Source organism: Botrytis porri (genome assembly GCF_014898465.1).
Source record: "Botrytis porri strain MUCL 3234 chromosome Unknown BPOR_017, whole genome shotgun sequence".
NCBI lineage: Eukaryota > Fungi > Ascomycota > Leotiomycetes > Helotiales > Sclerotiniaceae > Botrytis > Botrytis porri.
Window position 1 is genome coordinate 924,048 of NW_024066091.1, and position 18,108 is coordinate 942,155.

General features: G+C 42.8%; 6 protein-coding genes across 6 annotated transcripts; 5 read left to right on the forward strand and 1 right to left on the reverse strand.

Annotated features, from left to right (window-relative positions):
• Nucleotides 1-59: 59 nt before the first annotated feature.
• EAF01_010736 (uncharacterized protein) lies at nt 60-3,434 on the forward strand (the record flags this gene model as incomplete). The annotated part of the gene is made up of 4 exons (XM_038918993.1): nt 60-133; nt 200-548; nt 597-2,298; nt 2,350-3,434. The coding sequence occupies 4 exons, from the start codon at nt 60-62 to the stop codon at nt 3,432-3,434; spliced, it is 3,210 nt and encodes a 1,069-aa protein (XP_038765696.1).
• A 321-nt stretch (nt 3,435-3,755) lies between these two features.
• EAF01_010737 (uncharacterized protein) lies at nt 3,756-4,290 on the reverse strand (the record flags this gene model as incomplete). Its single annotated transcript, XM_038918994.1, has 3 exons — nt 3,756-3,776; nt 3,837-3,932; nt 4,219-4,290. The coding sequence occupies 3 exons, from the start codon at nt 4,288-4,290 to the stop codon at nt 3,756-3,758; spliced, it is 189 nt and encodes a 62-aa protein (XP_038765697.1).
• Nucleotides 4,291-5,018: 728 nt separating this feature from the next.
• EAF01_010738 (uncharacterized protein) lies at nt 5,019-8,859 on the forward strand (the record flags this gene model as incomplete). Its single annotated transcript, XM_038918995.1, has 2 exons — nt 5,019-5,109; nt 5,165-8,859. The coding sequence occupies 2 exons, from the start codon at nt 5,019-5,021 to the stop codon at nt 8,857-8,859; spliced, it is 3,786 nt and encodes a 1,261-aa protein (XP_038765698.1).
• Nucleotides 8,860-10,178: 1,319 nt separating this feature from the next.
• EAF01_010739 (uncharacterized protein) lies at nt 10,179-14,405 on the forward strand (the record flags this gene model as incomplete). Its single annotated transcript, XM_038918996.1, has 6 exons — nt 10,179-10,259; nt 10,324-10,512; nt 10,569-13,274; nt 13,323-13,569; nt 13,618-13,868; nt 13,926-14,405. 6 exons carry the CDS (start codon nt 10,179-10,181, stop codon nt 14,403-14,405), a joined length of 3,954 nt encoding a protein of 1,317 aa, XP_038765699.1.
• A 1,145-nt stretch (nt 14,406-15,550) lies between these two features.
• EAF01_010740 (uncharacterized protein) lies at nt 15,551-16,081 on the forward strand (the record flags this gene model as incomplete). Its single annotated transcript, XM_038918997.1, has 2 exons — nt 15,551-15,819; nt 15,868-16,081. The coding sequence occupies 2 exons, from the start codon at nt 15,551-15,553 to the stop codon at nt 16,079-16,081; spliced, it is 483 nt and encodes a 160-aa protein (XP_038765700.1).
• Nucleotides 16,082-17,082: 1,001 nt separating this feature from the next.
• Nucleotides 17,083-17,853, forward strand: EAF01_010741 (uncharacterized protein; the record flags this gene model as incomplete). Its single annotated transcript, XM_038918998.1, has 1 exon — nt 17,083-17,853. One exon carries the CDS (start codon nt 17,083-17,085, stop codon nt 17,851-17,853), a length of 771 nt encoding a protein of 256 aa, XP_038765701.1.
• Nucleotides 17,854-18,108: the final 255 nt, after the last annotated feature.

Genomic DNA, 18,108 nt, shown 5'->3' on the forward strand with positions numbered 1-18,108 from the left:
CCACAGGAAACTACTTCTCACATTCTTGAGACTTTCCATAAACTCAAACAGAAGCAAATATGGATTTCCCAAAAGAAGAAGAAGAAGTTCTCAGAAAGTGGAAGGAGATTAACGCTTTCGAGCGACAACTCGAGTAAGTCAACCTGCAACAAATGTAAACAAAATCAACATGTCCTGACATTGTTTATTTTGATTGTAGACTTTCTGAGGGAAAGCCTCGATATACCTTTTATGATGGACCTCCTTTCGCGACCGGTTTACCTCATTATGGTCACTTACTCGCATCTACCATCAAGGATATTATCCCTCGATATTGGTCAATGAAGGGCTATCATGTCGAGAGACGTTTCGGATGGGACACACACGGCTTGCCGATTGAACACGAGATTGACAAAAAGTTTGGTATTTCTGGAAAGGATGCTGTCATGAAGATGGGACTGGCAAAATACAATGAAGAGTGTAGAGCTATTGTTATGCGATATTCGTCGGAATGGCGCACGACAATCGACCGATTAGGCCGTTGGATCGATTTTGATAATGACTACAAGGTAGGTCTTTACAGAAGCGGATTGGCATCTTCAAGCTGACAATCTTAGACAATGGACCCCAAATTCATGGAATCAGAGTGGTGGGTATTTAGTGAAATTTTCAAGAAGGGATCTGTCTACCAAGGCTACCGAGTTATGCCATACTCGACAGTTCTCACCACAGCTTTGAGTAATTTCGAAGCAAACCAAAATTACCAAGATGTCACGGATCCGGCAGTTGTCGTTTCTTTCCCACTATTGAAGGACCCCTCAACATGTCTTTTGGCATGGACAACCACTCCTTGGACCCTTCCATCGCACACTGGTTTAGCCGCGCATCCAGATTTCGAGTACGTCAAAATTCATGACGAAGCCTCCGGAAAGAACTATATCTTGTTGGAGAAATTACTCGGTACACTATACAAGGACCCCAAGAAAGCCAAGTTCAAGATTGTGGAAAAGATCAAGGGTAGAGATATGCTTGGTTGGCAGTATGAGCCGCTTTTCGATTATTTCTATGAAGAATTCAGGGAGCATGGATTCAGGGTCTTGAACGCTGCATACGTCACTGACGACAGTGGTGTTGGTATTGTTCATCAAGCACCAGCTTTCGGAGAGGAAGATTACAATGTCGCAATGGAAGCCGGCATCATCAACGAGCAGCGACCAGCTCCTTGTCCAATCAATGAGACCGGCCACTTCACTGAGCAAGTTCGGGATTTTGCTGGTCTTCATGTTAAAGCAGCCGACAAAGCCATCATTAAATATTTGAAGGGAACCGGACGTCTAGTTGTCGAATCCTCTATTAAGCATAGTTATCCTATGTGTCCGCGATCAGACACCCCATTGATCTACCGAGTTGTTCCTTCTTGGTTCATCAGAATTCCCGAAATTGTTCCTGATATGCTGAAGAACATTGAAGGATCGCACTGGACTCCATCCTTTGTCAAGGAAAAGCGTTTTGCGAGTTGGATCGAAAACGCCCGTGACTGGAATGTTTCGAGGAATAGATATTGGGGAACGCCAATCCCAATATGGGTCAGTGACGACTATGAAGAGAAGGTATGCATCAGCAGTATCGCCGAGTTGAAGGAGCTCAGTGGCTATGAAGGCGAAATTACCGACCTCCACAGAGATAAGATTGATCACATCACCATTCCAAGTAAGATGGGTAAAGGCCAGCTCAAACGTATTGAGGAGGTCTTTGATTGTTGGTTTGAGTCTGGCAGCATGCCATATGCCAGTCAACATTATCCATTCGAGAACAAGGAGAAATTTGAGCAATCTTTCCCTGGTGATTTCATCGCAGAAGGTCTTGATCAAACTAGAGGATGGTTCTACACCCTTCTTGTCTTGGGTACACATTTGTTCGGCGTTTCGCCTTTTAAAAACTGTGTTGTCAATGGAATCGTGCTTGCAGAAGATGGCAAGAAGATGTCAAAACGCTTGAAGAATTATCCCGATCCTGGCATTGTCATGGACAAATATGGTTCTGATGCTTTGCGTTTGTATCTCATCAATTCCCCAGTTGTAAGAGCTGAGCCATTGCGTTTCAAGGAGGCTGGAGTCAAGGAAGTTGTGAGCAAGGTTCTTTTGCCTTTGTGGAACAGTTACAAGTTTTTCGAAGGACAGGTAGCATTGCTTAAGAAGATGGAGAACGTCGATTATGTATTCGATCCTACTGCCGAAGCCACTAACACCAATGTTATGGATCGATGGATTCTTGCTAGTTGTCAGAGTCTTCTAAAGTTTGTTAATCAGGAAATGGCAGGTGAGTCGATCCTTCATAATTCCTTCTGTGAGTGATGACTAATAAATTCAGGTTACCGTCTTTACACTGTCGTTCCTAGATTACTAGATCTCATTGACAATACTACAAATTGGTACATTCGTTTCAATCGTAGACGTCTGAAGGGTGAATCTGGTCTAAACGACACTAAGCACGCACTTAACACCCTCTTCGAAGTCCTTTTCACTCTAACCAGAGGACTCGCTCCATTTACACCATTCCTTACAGACAACATTTATCAACGACTGTTGCCTCACATTCCCAAGGAGTTGCAAGCTGAGGATCCACGAAGTGTACACTTCTTGGCTTTCCCAGATGTGAGAGAGGAACTCTTTGATGTAGAGGTTGAGCGTCGTGTAGGTCGCATGCAACGTGTTATTGAGTTGGGCAGAGTTTCTAGAGAACGTCGCACAATTGGTCTTAAGACCCCTCTGAAAACTTTGATTGTCATCCATCACGACCCAGTTTATCTTGAAGATGTCCGTTCTTTAGAAGGCTACATTACTGAGGAGCTCAATATCAGAGAACTTATCCTCACCTCGGACGAAGCGAAGTACAACGTACAATACAGTGTCAATGCTGATTGGCCAGTCCTTGGAAAGAAGTTGAAGAAGGAAGTTCAAAAGGTCAAGAAGGCTTTGCCAGGATTGACTAGTGAGCAAGTTCACAACTACGTGTTAGAGAAATCAATTGTTGTCGATGGTATCAAGCTCGAAGAGGGTGATTTGGTTGTCAAGCGAGGTCTTAAGGATGATGAATCTTCCAAGAACCTCGAGACCAATACAGATGAGGATGTTCTTACTATCTTAGATGTTGAACTCCATGCAGATCTTGCAGATGAAGCATTGGGCCGCGAGATCATTAATCGTGTGCAAAGATTGCGCAAGAAGGCCGGTCTTCAACCAACGGATGATATTAAGATGGAGTACAAGGTCTTAGAAGATCCTTCAAGCATTGGTCTACGTGAAGCTTTTACTAGTCAAGCACAGGCCATTGAGAAAGCATTGAGAAGACCTTTGAACGAAGCAGAAGGAAGTGCAGCAGAAGAGAGTGTCATTCTGGAAGAGGAACAGGAGATCCAAAAAGCTACATTTTCACTCAGGTTGTTAAAGTTATGATTTGATGTTTGATAGAAAATAAATTCGGGTATGAACAGACATTCTAGATATCTATCTTTTTAGCTTATAAGTACTTTCATGAAAGCATTAGGGTCATTGCATAAGGTCTGTTCATTTCACAAATTCGCGACAGTTAGGCAAAAGCGTGATAAAATGCTGTATACATACCAAACTTTGCTTCGAGTATGTTTAAAACTATGACATAAAACTTCACATACAGCGATGCAAACAGATACGCATTTAGTAGGACAAGACGACAGATAGAATACGGCTCTTGAATGAATTAAATCTTCCCTCTAAGAATAGTTGAACGAATCTGCTCTACTTCTTTTTCGCGGCAATCTAAATAGGTAAATATAAGTCATGAATAGTACTAGTGAAAATGTGAGTTGAAACACTCACCAAATAACAGTCTTTCAATTTCATGAATTCCGCAAGACATTTGTCTTTGTGAACAGAATTGTAATCGGCTACTATGCATTTGCCGTATAGGGAGGCCTATGATTGGGGTTGTCAGTTTTTGATGAGGCGATGATGAGAGGGGCAGTAATGGATTGTGAAGGCGAAGGTTTAAAAGTGCGAGGTATTAAGGGGATTAACAGCGTGAAGGATAAAGGTAGGGGATGAATGTGTGATGGATGGGTGGTGGCTAATAATGGGGAGGTTGTAGAGGCGAATGATGTGTGTATGTATGGAGGGGTACGGTCTGAAGCGGGATGGATGTTGAAGGGAAAATCGTGTGAAGCGGGATCAAAGTTAGACGAAGAATCAAATCAAATCGTACCTCTGTAGAGCATTTAGCAACGGCTTGTGCAAATTTCTCAATTGGTCTTGTTTGAGTCGTTCGTGGAGGCATGGTTTGTGAGGATATAAACTTGTTTTGTGTTTGGTGACGATGATAGTGGTTGAGTGGTGAGTAAGGCAAGAAAGTAGTGAGGTACCAGTAACTGGGTGCTTGTAATGACGACTAATAATGATCACGTGAACCTTTACTATTGGTGATTGCTGTGAGTGATGTTGTAGTGAAGACTAAAAATTATGATAGAGTTCAGATACCTACCTTCGTAGTATGGTAATTCATTGGTACATGATGCTACGAAAGAGAAGTCACAAAGGACGGAGCTTGATTTCAGTAGATCCGATGATCAGTCATCGCGATAAGACATGTTATCGATCCAATCAGAAGTATGGTAGTCGAAGTTCGCTTGATATAGCTTTAAATACAGGGCCACCTAGCTTCAATTAGCGCCAGAAAGCTTCAGCACCAAAATTCGACTGGTAAACTTTATTCTCGTCGCGTCCGACAATTCCATTTCATACCTCCCATCATCCAAAGTCGCGAAATCATGTTCCTCTCTTCAGCCCGCGTCGTACATTCACAAATTCAGATATCAAAAGCTTCAAAGAAATTTTGCAATTCCAATTCTTATCCTCATTCCTAGTTTAATTGCTGTATACCCCTGCTGTACCTTTCTTTTCACGATTTTCGCTTTTGATTGCTGTTTTATCGCCAAGACGCGATACTGTATGTACAAATTATAACAATCCTACTTTCCCACGTATATGCCCTTTTGATAAGGTCCCATGTCTCCTTTGTCACTTCCGTCCCTCTATGACGGCGGTCAATCATACAGTTGGACAACCACCACTGATGAACCTTATTATACTGATGATGGTGTGTTTCAATTCAATTGAACATGCGCAATGATGAATGCTAACATGTTTCATAGATTTGGTTATTTTACATGATATCGTTGTTCGCGCACAACATATCTTACCCACTCTACCTCCAAAGGATAGACTCCCCACATTAGCACTCGCCAAAGCATACTATGAATTCCTACCTGATCTTGGAATCCATCCCGACCATGACAGTCGATACTTCAGATTTATATTCAAAATCGGCGTCACTGGAGAACCCACTGGCACACTCTTCGACAAATTCGAAGAATGTTTGGCCAAAAGAGGCATTACTCTCGAATTCGATTACGATACACATGACTATCTACGAAGTAACAAAGCTACTTCTCACTATGCCGCAGATAATAAAGAAAGCGATACTCTCTATAACGATGAAAATGAATCACCATTACCACGACGCAATTCAGAGACAGGCGTCTTGGATCTGGGGATTGCAGCTCAGGCACAAGCTCCACCACAAGAGCCCAAACATAAAAGGAACAAATCAGTCTCTCCTCTACCTCTCGGGCCTGCCACACCCGCAAAATTAAATGAGCTGAAGAGCTTTATTTCGGAAGCTACTCGCGCACCATCACCGGAACCTACCCCAGAACATATACCACAACCACCTAGAACCACCCAAAAAGGGCGTGAAGAACGTGGATTAACCAACGTTAGAAATTGGCTCAAAGCCAGTGAGGATGGGTCGCCTCGCAGCCAGAGCAGATCGATTTCTGCACATGGCAGCATTCGCTCAATTAATCGACACTCAGAGAGAGGTGCTCCAAGGGGTCGTCCAACTGGTCGCATTCCCATAAACAACACCACATACGAATATCAAGACGTCAGCGACGAGTTGACCACCCCTTCGGAAGCCGAAGAAAATGAAGCGCAAGAAGCCGAAGAACAACAAGTCGAGGAGCAAAAGGATGAAGAGCTTGAATCTAACGACGAAGATAGCGAAGAGCAATTTCATGACTCATTTGAGGAGTTAGAAGAGGAAGAGGACGACGAAGATTTCTATGATGCGAGCGAAGTATTCGATTTAAATGACCCATGGGTTCGACACGTTATCAAGCAAAATAAAAGAGCAAGAATCATTAGGAGACATTATCTTCACGATTTGGTGATCAGAAAGCTACTTTCATGGCGAGATCAAGCAAGAGAACGTCTAGAACGCAAAGCGAAGCTGAATGCTGTAGCTATGAAGCACGACACCGGCGCCTTGAAAGAACAGGCCCTGTCTGGCTGGCTGGAAAGAGCTCGCGCCAAAAAAATTCAACGATTGCTGCTGGAAGCCCAGGCCCAACAACAACAACGTCTTCAACAACAGCAACGTATTCAGGAAGAGCAACGTCTTCAGGAAGAGCAACGTCTTCGAAAGAAGCAGCAACTTGCCCATCAAGCTCAATTGGAAGCCGAAAAAGCTGAACCGAAAGCTGTCACAATGAAGAACAACAATAACGCACTCAAGGAGCAAGCACTGTCTGGCTGGCTGGAAAAAATCCGTGCCAAAAAGGCACAAAAGCTACTTCTAGAAGCTCAGGCGCAGCAACAGCAACGCCTCGATGAACAAGAGAGGCAAGAACTTGCTTATCAGGCTCAATTGGAGGCTGAGCAGAGACTTGACGAACAAAGAATTCATGAAGCTGAACAAGCAAAGCTTTACAAAGCTCAGAATGATGCCGAAAAAGCACGTCTGGCTGAATTGGAAGCCGAGAGAGCCGAATTAGAATTTGAGCAAAAATTCCGGGCGAAGGGAAAGAAATTTGCAAGGATCGGATTAAGAGCCGTGTCATGCAGAAATGTTCACCTCAAAGAGAAGGCTTTTACCCATTGGTTGGCGATAGCTCGAGACAAAGTTGAAGCCACAAAAGCCGCAGAGAGACAAATGATGAGGTCACGCACTTTCAAGGCCTGGAAGTCTCACACGAAGGAGAGTGAGGAGAAGATTCAGCTAGGCGAGGAAAAAGCTCGACAAGTCCAACTGAAAAAATTCCTTGGCAAATGGATAGCAAAGAAGGAGAAAATCGATGTGGATGAATTGGAAGCTGCTGAAGTTGACAAGTGCAACATGCTTGAGCGAGTCTTTTCAAAGATGGCCGAGAAGAAAAAGGTAAAAGATTTTTCCAAAGAAGTCGAGCAAAGGAATAAGCAACGGGCTTTGTCGACATGGGTAGAAAAGGCACAAGCTGTGGCCGAAGCCACTCAGCTAGCAGATGACGAGAATCTACTGAAGGCGGTCGAGAAAACCATGAAAACTTGGAAACAAAAGACGGTAAAACAAATTGCGCTCAGTCAGGAAGCCGAGTTTATAGCCGAAACGAAGAAAAAGGCCGATTCTATGCAGAAATGGCACCGCGAAGCTCAGACAGCCCCTGCTAGAAGAAGGGTACAGGATGGCCACAATGCAGGTGTACTCAAAGGCGCTTTACATAGTTGGAAAAAACGTGCCGAGAAAGAGAAACAAGCAGCAGAGATCGATCGTGCCAAGATCCTTCGTGAAGCATTTACTAAATGGCGACATCAGACCAGGGTGAAGATATCACAGGCCATTACCGAAGGCCGTGCTGTAGCCAAAGCCTTCAAAATCTGGGAATTGCAGACAAAGTTAAAAGGTGCAAAGGCACAGAGGGAGGAAGATATCAAGTTTGCTTGCTTGGAAGTCTGGTTCGATAGGGCTCAAGATACACGAAGCAGACGCTGGGAACGTGAAGAGACGGCTCGACGATACGACAACACAAACCTAGCAACATCTGTCCTTAAATGCTGGTATGCAAGAATGGACGAAAAGGCCGATTTTGAAGCCCAAGCGACGGAAGTTCAAGCTCCACGAATTCTAGGTGAATGTTTCGATTCTATGCGCGAGAAGGTCAAGAAAATTGCCAAAGATAATAAGACCGCTCGCGGATGCAGAAAATTCTTCCTAATGAGGACGGCTTTGTATGCGTGGCGAGACGCGACATTCAAGGCGAAACGAGAAAAGCGTAAACAAGCATATATCAAAGTTCGAAGAAACAGAAAATACGCTATTGCAAGAAGATGGTTCTCTTGTTGGCGCGCTAAGGCACAGGAGAAAATGGCACTGAATGAGCAGGCTGGTCAGTTCGCCCAAGGTAAAACATACATCATAGGTATGGACAAGTTTGACCAATGGAGAGCTCGAACGGATGAAGTAGCCGAATATGAACCCCTTTGGAAAGAGATGGTCATGAGGAAATTCTTCAATAGATGGAAAAATCGCACCGAGTCATTACAAGTGTTGAATATCGAGGCAACACTTGACCACCAGGAGCATAATCAATCCGAGGCGCTTCGAAAATGGAGGTTGAAGGCGATCCAAGCAAAAGCCAGGGCGAATACTGCAAAGGAAGTGTACGATAGGAGCACAAGAAGGGGACAGAGAAAGATGCTTCATCACTGGCAAAAGCGGACTGCCAATCAGCGACCAATCGTGGAGGATGGCACACCTCCTGGAACTGAGACAGCAGAGAACTGGTCAGATTTTGGAGATGAAGTTGAGATGGATGAAATTTCACGAAGGCTTTACGAGAAGCGATCGGTTGTTGAGAAGAGGCCGGCTGTCTTGAATCCAATAACCCCTGGATACATGGCCACACCCTCTCGAAGAAGAGTTGCTGCATCTGTACGTTATCAATCTACAAGTGCCAGAGGGACATTGCAAACCCCCAGAACTGCTCCGATCAGGAGTAGGTTCAGCGAGTTCAAGAGCATCAGGGAGTGATTACGCTGGAATGACAAAAGGTGGAATTTTTAAGATGGCGTTTTTGGTTAAAGAAGTATAGATACCCCCCTTATGAATGGTTGGAATGGGACAATTGGAATAGATTAGATATCAATAATAAAGCATCAAAGAAAATGTTCTTCCCAATGCCAAAGTGAGAATGGTGAAATTCTGTGACACAATGTGATACATATCCTATTGCATTTACAATGACCTATTTACAATGGTATAAATGTTCGTATGATTGTGGTATGTATATAAACCCGGCTCTCTTTTCAGCCTTTGAGGAGTAGTATAGGCGTTAGTATAGAGATGTCATTTTATTCTATTGTTATTCTATCCCCCCTGGTATCTGAAGAGATGTTGCTAGAACGGCGCCACCTGGGGCTTTAAAACTACATGTGAGCTCGTATACCTCTAATCTAGGCATGATTATTTGAACCGAAAATGTCATTTTGTGGTATTCTAATTTTTGTTGTCCCAGTTCAATTTAACCATGTGGATTTGTTCATCTTTTCATTCCTGGAAACAGTCGAATCGTGGTAAAGTCAACGAAACTATTTCGGTATATCGGGCAGGTATATCTTGATGTTTGAGATACGGGCTAGCAGAAAATAAATTGATTTAAAACTCGAAGTTACGTGCCCTTTCATCGGATGACATTCAAGCGAGGAATCCCCTTAGAATCATTGCTGTAAGTATGAAGAGGATTTCCCTTTTCCCAGAGCTAATGTTCTTAGATTCTATAAACACATAGTCGTACTTGCCATGCAGAGCCCAACAGCATTGTTAAGGATAATCGTTAGGTACTCTGATTCAATGTTAAGGTCGACGGTCTTTCTGGTTTTGTTAGTCGGAACTCTTTACATTTCTACTTAACTATTAAGTGATAATATGGTTTAGATTATTTGCTGGTTGATTGTAGCGTTGAGCTTCATCATTTATATACTTTTAAGTTTTAGAACACATTTGGGGAGAATCCAATGATAAAATAATGGAAATAATAGATTTCGGGAGGTGAAAAGTATTACCTACCGTATGACGTTTCGACCTCCTTTTTCCCCAGTCGCGTAACGCTAGTGTATGTAAGAACCAGGTTGATCATCGTCATCCTGCTGGTTTACTTGTATGGAACCGCGCTATCTATTTACCGAGACATCAGTTCCAGCTACAATAATTCGAAATCCTCTTCACCAACAAACTTAATTATTTTTCGACTCCTTTTACTTTTTTGCCATTGAAAATCCCCCACATTAAGAAGAGAATTATTTGTGTTACTTACTGGAAATATGCTCCGGAATGCGCTCTGATATATAGGTATGAGAGCAGTGCTTCCTGGAAAGGCACAGGCCAAGCTTCAAGCTGTCTGTACTGGTTACTGGAACGACAGGAGGCTTATAGTGAGTTTGCAATGAATTTTCGGGCACATTTGATCGCTTTGTTTCTGACCAAGTTTGTGCGCAGGCCTATATTACGGGAAATGCGTTCGTTATACTTACCGGCGCAGACGCGATCCTACAAACAATATACGATGACGACGACACTCAACTCGAAGCTATTGCGCTGGACGAAAGTAGTGGGAAGATAGCAACGTGTGCGGGATCTAATGTCCGGATTTATAAACCATATGGTCAGGATGAAGGGGTACTAAAGGTAACCATTACACAACCATAACTGGCCTCTTGAAATGCGGCGCTGAGTATATTTAGTGGTCTCTACAACATACTATTTCGATTGATGAGAGTGGCGTCGACACAGCAAACACATTATCATGGGGAATATCAGAAGAGTTGTTGGTGGGGAGCTCGTGGCTTACTTTGTATTCGACAATCGATGCGCCAGTAGTGGTTTGGAAACAGCAACTTGCGAACCCGGTGAAGTTCGCGAACTTCTCGTACGATTCGTCATTTATTGCCTCGAGTGGAAAATACGATAGATTTGTGAAGATATGGAGGAGATTATCATTTGGAAACGACGACTCGAGATTCGATTTTACCTATCTACCACATCCGCGGACAGTCACGAATATGCACTGGAGAAGGCCGTTCCATATCGACCAAACAATTGATAATGTGCTATATACAGTGTGCGCGGACAATTTGCTAAGGATTTGGGTACCTACAGATGTGCATTCATTACAGAGTCTACAACTTTGGGGTCGGATCGATTTACAGGAATCTATACAACCGAGAGGATTGGACGGGGAAAAGGTGTCAAAATTACGATTCGCATTTATCATTGATGGGAGAGATTTTACGGTTGCCACGGAACATGCAGTGCGAGAGATAGAAGCGACCGACTCGAAGGAGGACCATGCCCTGGCGCATTTGATCGAAGTTGCGAATCGAAATCCGGAAATATGTGTTGTATTGGATGAACATGGACATCTATCTGCATGGGGGCTGGAGAACATTGGGTCTAAAACGAAACAACCCACGAACATTTTTAACATTGCACATGTCGATGGCCTAGAACTAGGCTTGCCAGCGGAATTGGGCGATGACGCAAGTCATGTTCAGCTTTATAATTTCTGCAACCATCCTGGTGGTAACCTCAATGTTCTAGTCCATCATTTTGATGGGAAAATTGAGTTTTTCGAAGCCAACGTAGCCAACTTATTTGACCCTTCACCGAGGTCACATCGACTCAAGTCGAAAGCTTTATGGACAGGTCATTCAGCTGCCATCAAGAAGATTGTGCGTAATGTCAGTGGACGAGCAGTAGTTTCACGAACGGATGGCAACGAAAGTATAGTTTGGAAGCATATGGAACATGCGGGTGGAACTTCAGTATTCCGCCAAAGTATTATCACACAATCTGAACACGTCCATAGAATATGTGTCATGAGAAAGGGAAACTTCGTGATCTATTTACACCACGATCACATTACCCTATGGGATACTAGACAATCTGTAGCGGTCAAACTAGCAGATTGTAAATTTTCGATCATAGGGAAACCTTTGTGTATTCTCATGCTACCTGAGGTTAATAAGGGGGGCCCTGTTGCTCATGTCGCTACGATTACTTCAAAGATGAAGGGCATTGTATGGGAGGTCAGATTACCCCAGAGAAGGGGAAGTGCTCGAGTCAATGGATACCATCAAGAAGCTTCCATTCGCGAATTTTGTCAATTTGACCTTGGAATTGATGACGATTTAGCCTATGTTCTACCAGTGGATCCAGCTGGGTCCCCACCAGTTATCTCTGGATTCTTAGATACTTTTGCAAGAGATATCGCAATTTCCTACACGCATTCTGGACTATTAAGATCTTGGACCGCCAGGATTGACATTGAGAAAGAAACAGTTGATTGGCTACAGACTTGTTCAGTAGATACAGGTATTAGTGAACCTGCTTTAGCTAGCGGGAGCTCCATCAGGAAAGCTGCACTTGTGAACTCAAGCAGATCAGAATTGACCATTTGGGACGTCAGAGGTGCACGGCTTGAGTATTCTCAAGATTACGAATCCCAGGATAATGTTCAAGATTTGGATTGGACTTCAACGCCCGATGATCAATCTATTCTTGCTGTTGGTTTCCGTTACCGCGTCATACTACTGGCTCAAATGCGATATGATTATCTGAATAAAGGGCCAGCGTGGGCAGCAATCCGAGAAGTCAATATCCGAGATTTGACACCCCATCCGATTGGCGATTCAACTTGGTTAGGAGGTGGCAACTTCATCGTTGGTGCTGGTAACCAGTTATTTGTTTATGATAAAGAGGTCGACTCGTCAGCATCAACTTTTCTACCTCCCCGTAAAACTCCTTGGGACCTCTTCGATATCGTTTCAAGGTTAAATGGTCCACTTCCGGTTTATCATCCACAATTTCTGAGCCAGTACATCCTTGCTGGAAAGAATTTATTAGTTCAGCATATTCTATTGGCACTATATAAGATCCTTAAGTATCACATTGAGGGTGAACCAATCGACTCCCACCTGGGGATGAATATAGAAGATTTCTACGTCAGCTCGGAAAATGCACCCTCAGCCAGCAAAGGAATCAAATCGACATTTGATGGCTTCTCCGAAGATGATGAGGTAGAAACCGTCACAGAGAGCGTTGCCGCTGCCATAACCGAGAAATTAACACAGATTGCTTTACCTCAACTTTCGAGGCAGGAGCAAATTCATCTGGCTGATATTGTTGAATGCGTTGCTATCGTTGAACGTCAACGTAGATCTATGGATGATAATGCCGCAAGATTTATGTTATTCTTCAGACAACATGTTCTACGTCGTGGTCGTGCAAATGAACTCAGCCTCTCTTGGAGGGAGATCAATTGGGCATATCATAGTAACAGTCAGGATATTCTGGTCGATATGGTATCAAGACAATTTCATGGAAGAATGCTTTGGGAACATGCACGGGAGAGTGGTATCTTTATGTGGATGACGGATGCAAATGCTCTGGTATGTAAATATTCTTTCTCCAACCCAAGGAAGCTAACAAAAAAACAGAAAGCTCAATTTGAAGTCATCGCTCGGAATGAATATACGAAGAGTGATCTCAAAAATCCCATAGATTGTAGTTTGTACTATCTTGCTCTTAAGAAAAAGACGGTGCTACAAGGTCTATGGCGTATGGCTGCGTGGAACCGTGAACAAGGTGCTACCACAAGACTTCTAGCAAATAATTTCTCGGAAAAGAAGTGGAGAACTGCAGCAATGAAGAATGCATATGCTTTACTTGGGAAACGTCGATTTGGTGAGTAATCCCTTGACTGTTCTCATTCAAGTTTCTAACCATAATCAGAATATGCTGCTGCTTTCTTCTTGTTAGCCGATTGTCTTAAAGATGCTGTCAACGTGATTCTGAGCCATCTCAAGGATCTTCAATTGGCCATAGCAGTTACTCGGGTGTATGAAGGAGAGCATGGACCCGTTCTCAAAGAACTTCTTGAAGAAAAGGTTCTACCATTAGCTGCTCAAGAAGGCAACAGATGGCTTGCATCATGGGCTTTCTGGATGTTACATCGTCGTGATATGGCCGTGCGAGCTTTAATTGTGAGAGCCTATCCTCTCCTTCCTCGAATATTTCCACAATACTAATCACCCCTCTAGTCTCCGGTCTACACACTCCTCGAAACCCCTCAATCACCAGATCTCAATGCCAAATTATTCCTAACTGATGATCCCGCTCTCGTAGTTCTGTACTCACAGCTTCGACAAAAAACCCTACAAACCCTACGTGGTGCCTCAAAGGTAACACCAAAAGTCGAATGGGCTTTTGTGCTACATAATTCGAGGCTGTATGATCGGATGGGCTGTGATTTGTTAGCATTAGATTTAGTTAGGAATTGGGAGTTTCTCCTTCCGACTAAACCAGATTTCAAAAGTTTTGATGGCGAAATCAATCCGAGAAAGATGCTAAGGAGGAGAAGCTCGCTAGTGGTGGCAGATTTGCCGGCTAGTGGGATTGGAATGGGTTCTGCGGCTAGGGATGAGAAAGACATGGCAAAAGGCCAACAAACCCATAAGCCACCGCCAACAATTTTCGAGGAACCGGAAGCGAACAGCTTGTTGGATAGTTTTGGGTTTTAGGTGCTGAAAATTCAGGGGTAACGGTTAAGGAGGACGTTTTGTGAAAGGCGTTTTATTTTTACTTCTACTATGTATTACATAATTACATATCCTACCAGATCTGGTCTTTGAAATGGGCGAGTTTCGTGGGTTTGGATGGATATTTAGGAGCGCAAGGTACATCGCGCTTGCATAGCGTATAGGTGTGATATATGGTAATATGATTTGAGTATCTATATTTTGTTGTTGAGTGATAATGTGGTTTCATGCTGGACCTGGATTTGAGGGTATAGTCTAGTTGATTTTGTGAGCTGATTGTGTAGTGCAGTGTTCAATGGTGAGAAGGCTGGCTGTTAGAGTATTCTAGTGGATATGGAATCTTTATTTAACTTGATTGTCTTGCTGATTCGTGATAGGGAAATGTAAGATTACTTTACTTGTAGTGAGATGTTCTGAGAGTTGTCGCTTACGAGATATGGTTTAGTGTTTTTTTCTGGAGCTATTCGACGGGGTTGGTTGGTGATTCTGTATCTTCTTAAAACGGAATATCACTCCTCAATACTCGATAATGAGTATTTTAGTTTCTATGATTATGAAGGTCGCGTATACATACATGATCTCATATTCTTCCACTCACATAACTGCAAGCATACATTATCACTCACTTCCCACGCGGAGTCTATAAGAAATATTCATATAGGGGTTTCGATACAATAGACGGGCTTCTTGAGTAATATGTGCTATTTATTGTTATTTTCAAGGTCATTATCAAGCCACGTTTTTGATGGGTGGGAGTCACTGTGTGGTGAATTTGATGGGGGTGTAGGTGGGAGGGTCATATCTAATACATTGTATACATGAATATGTCTTTTTCTTCTATATTCGAGTCATTGTTGGCGCCCATTTACAGTTCTCGAATGGATACAAAAGGGCTGGGCTCGTCTCTTTTGGAAATGAGTTTTGTTGAGTTGTATCCGTCCATTTCTACCTCAAAGATATCTAGCATCAAACGTATCATTCTAGTGTGTTGAATATTTCCAATCGAGCATCTTATACATACATTCCGTTACACATCTCAAACCTTGCAGCGTTGCTGCCAACTATTTTCTGTCTAAGCTTATTCTGAACTTCCTTCTCCCCTCTCCATATTCTCCAAATTCAAAAGCATGGAGCATCGTCTTACCGGTGGTCCCCAAGACCACCTAAATTACAACACCACTGTTGCATCCTCGAGCATAGGCATAAGTATGCTAGCATCCGGCTATGCGCCTGGCTCCGAGCCAATAGCACGACCCCCAAACGCATTAGACGATCCTGATTATTGCGCAGGATGCGGTACCTCAACGAACGGAAACCAAGATTGGAAGGAACAGCATTTACATTTTCGCAATGAGTGTAAATTGGGTTATCAGAATAACACTTGTCAATTCCCAAAGTATGTTACAGATGAGGAATGTTAAGTTTATGGAGCTGATGAGACTAGAATTCCGCCACCATTACTAGCATCGGATCCAAACGGTGATCATACTGCTTATGACGATTACTGGGGCAATTATGATGCTTATGTTAACGATACCCCTTCGGGTACTGTTCCCAACGATACGCAACAGTCTTTATACCCACAAGCGAGTAGTAGCGCACCTCAAGATGAAAATTACTACCCAGCAACAACTAATGGTATTGGTCAGAGTGGTTAGTACTCCTCGACGACTGGTGGTGTGCCTCGGCACGAACACTACTATCCGACCAGCAGTAGCGCTTCTCCAGGTCGGGGTCATACAAGTACCACACAGTATAGAGGTAGTGGTAGTCGTGGTTATCACGGTGCTAGAAATAATCAAAGAGGCTAGTGTGACCGTGGTAGCGAATGATAGATTAGCGAGCGTGATAGGGTTCGTGATTGGTGAAGAGAATAGAATGGAGGACTAGAATTTCGTCTAATTGTATAACAACAAGAATAAACTATCATAACCATCTTTCATATGAAGTCTGTAAATAGAATTGCAAATGCGATTTTTGAGTGATCTAGACGGTGTAGTTATTTCAAAATAATTAGATAATCATCTTGCTTCCATTCTCTTGTTACTCTAGAGTGAATTTAAAGAAAATATTATGATTGATTATATCGTTTAACTTACTCGACAATCATATGTGATCAGATCTCGTAGATAACACTCATTCAAATAGCAATCTCATTATAATTATTGTATTTTAAATATTGTATTTTATTTTAGATATTGTATTTTAAATATAGTAGAGTTCCATCAGGAGCCACACAGTATAAAGACTCATGGATAATATGTTTTCTTAGGCGGTTTAACCTATGAATATGTCACTTTTCCTCATATTTGAGTCACCCCAAATGCACATATCCATCTCTCAAACGTTTACAAAAGGACTGCATATCCTCCTTCTGAAATCGAGTTCTGTAGTTTCGCATCCGCTTCTACATTTGCATCTAAATCATACGTCTCAACAGTAACACATTTATGCACTTACATCGAGAGGACATCTATCAAATCGTCAACAATATATCCCATTAGAGAGAATCATACAACACATAGTACTCAGAATACCTCATACGAACATCCATTCGCACATATCGATTTCAGTGCCTCTTTGGCAATTATCCTCGGGGAAGATTTCCGGCATAATACGAAGAAATCCTACATTCTTGGTACCCTACAAATTAAAAGATATGTCGGATCAAGGTACTTATCACAGTAGTGGAGGTGATCCATTCGATCACTCAGCCTACGGTACTACCCAAATATCCGCCGGCACAGGCATGAGAATGCTAAGATCCGGATTTTCAGCAGGAAACGAGCCCGTACCACGAGTTGCAAGATCATTATATGATCCAGAACACTGTGGAGCCTGTAATGCATCAACAGAAAGTTCTGATGAACATTGGAAAGCAGAGCACATTCGCGACAATAGGGATTGTAGAGAGGCCTACTTGAACAGAACATGTCTATATGAGAATGACCTGTATGCAACAATGGAAGATCCTATTTATAGACCTGGAGAATATGTACCACCCCCTGGACTTCAGATACGAGAAACCCGGAATAATCCATCAAACCCTCCAGTTACCCAATCTGAAACTGAATCAAGTCAAGCTTATGTTATTCGAAATTCACCTCAATACCTCCAAGAACAGCAGCATTCAGATCAAGGACTTTCACCTAACGCTTATCAAATTAATCACCCGTCAGAATGGCTACAATCGACGTCTCATCATAGCCAGCCAGATCAGAGGTACGCCCAATATCCAACCGAGACGCATGACGACTCTTACACTAGTGATGTATCTCACAACTCTAGTCCCGCTTACAATGCGGAAGCGCAACGTGCTCCTGAGGCAACTGTTGATGCATCCCAAGGACGGGGGCATACAAGTACAACCCGGAATGATGATAGCCGCAGCCATAGTAGTCGCCGTGAAGGTAGTAGCCGAAGGAGCTAGAGTACTTATGGCCAAAAGGAACATTCAAAAATGTAATAGGGATTTCGTTTGCTATGGAGGATAGGATAGAATAGGTTAAAAGCTTGCCGAATTTTATAATCATAATAATAATAAACAACTATGATAATCACTTTCTGTATGAAATCTATAAATGATACTTATCTTTTGATTATCTCTAGTATTGTAAATGGTTTTGTCAAGTGACGTTTAGTATATATAGTTTATTAAAAAATCACTTCACAATCAATTCGACTC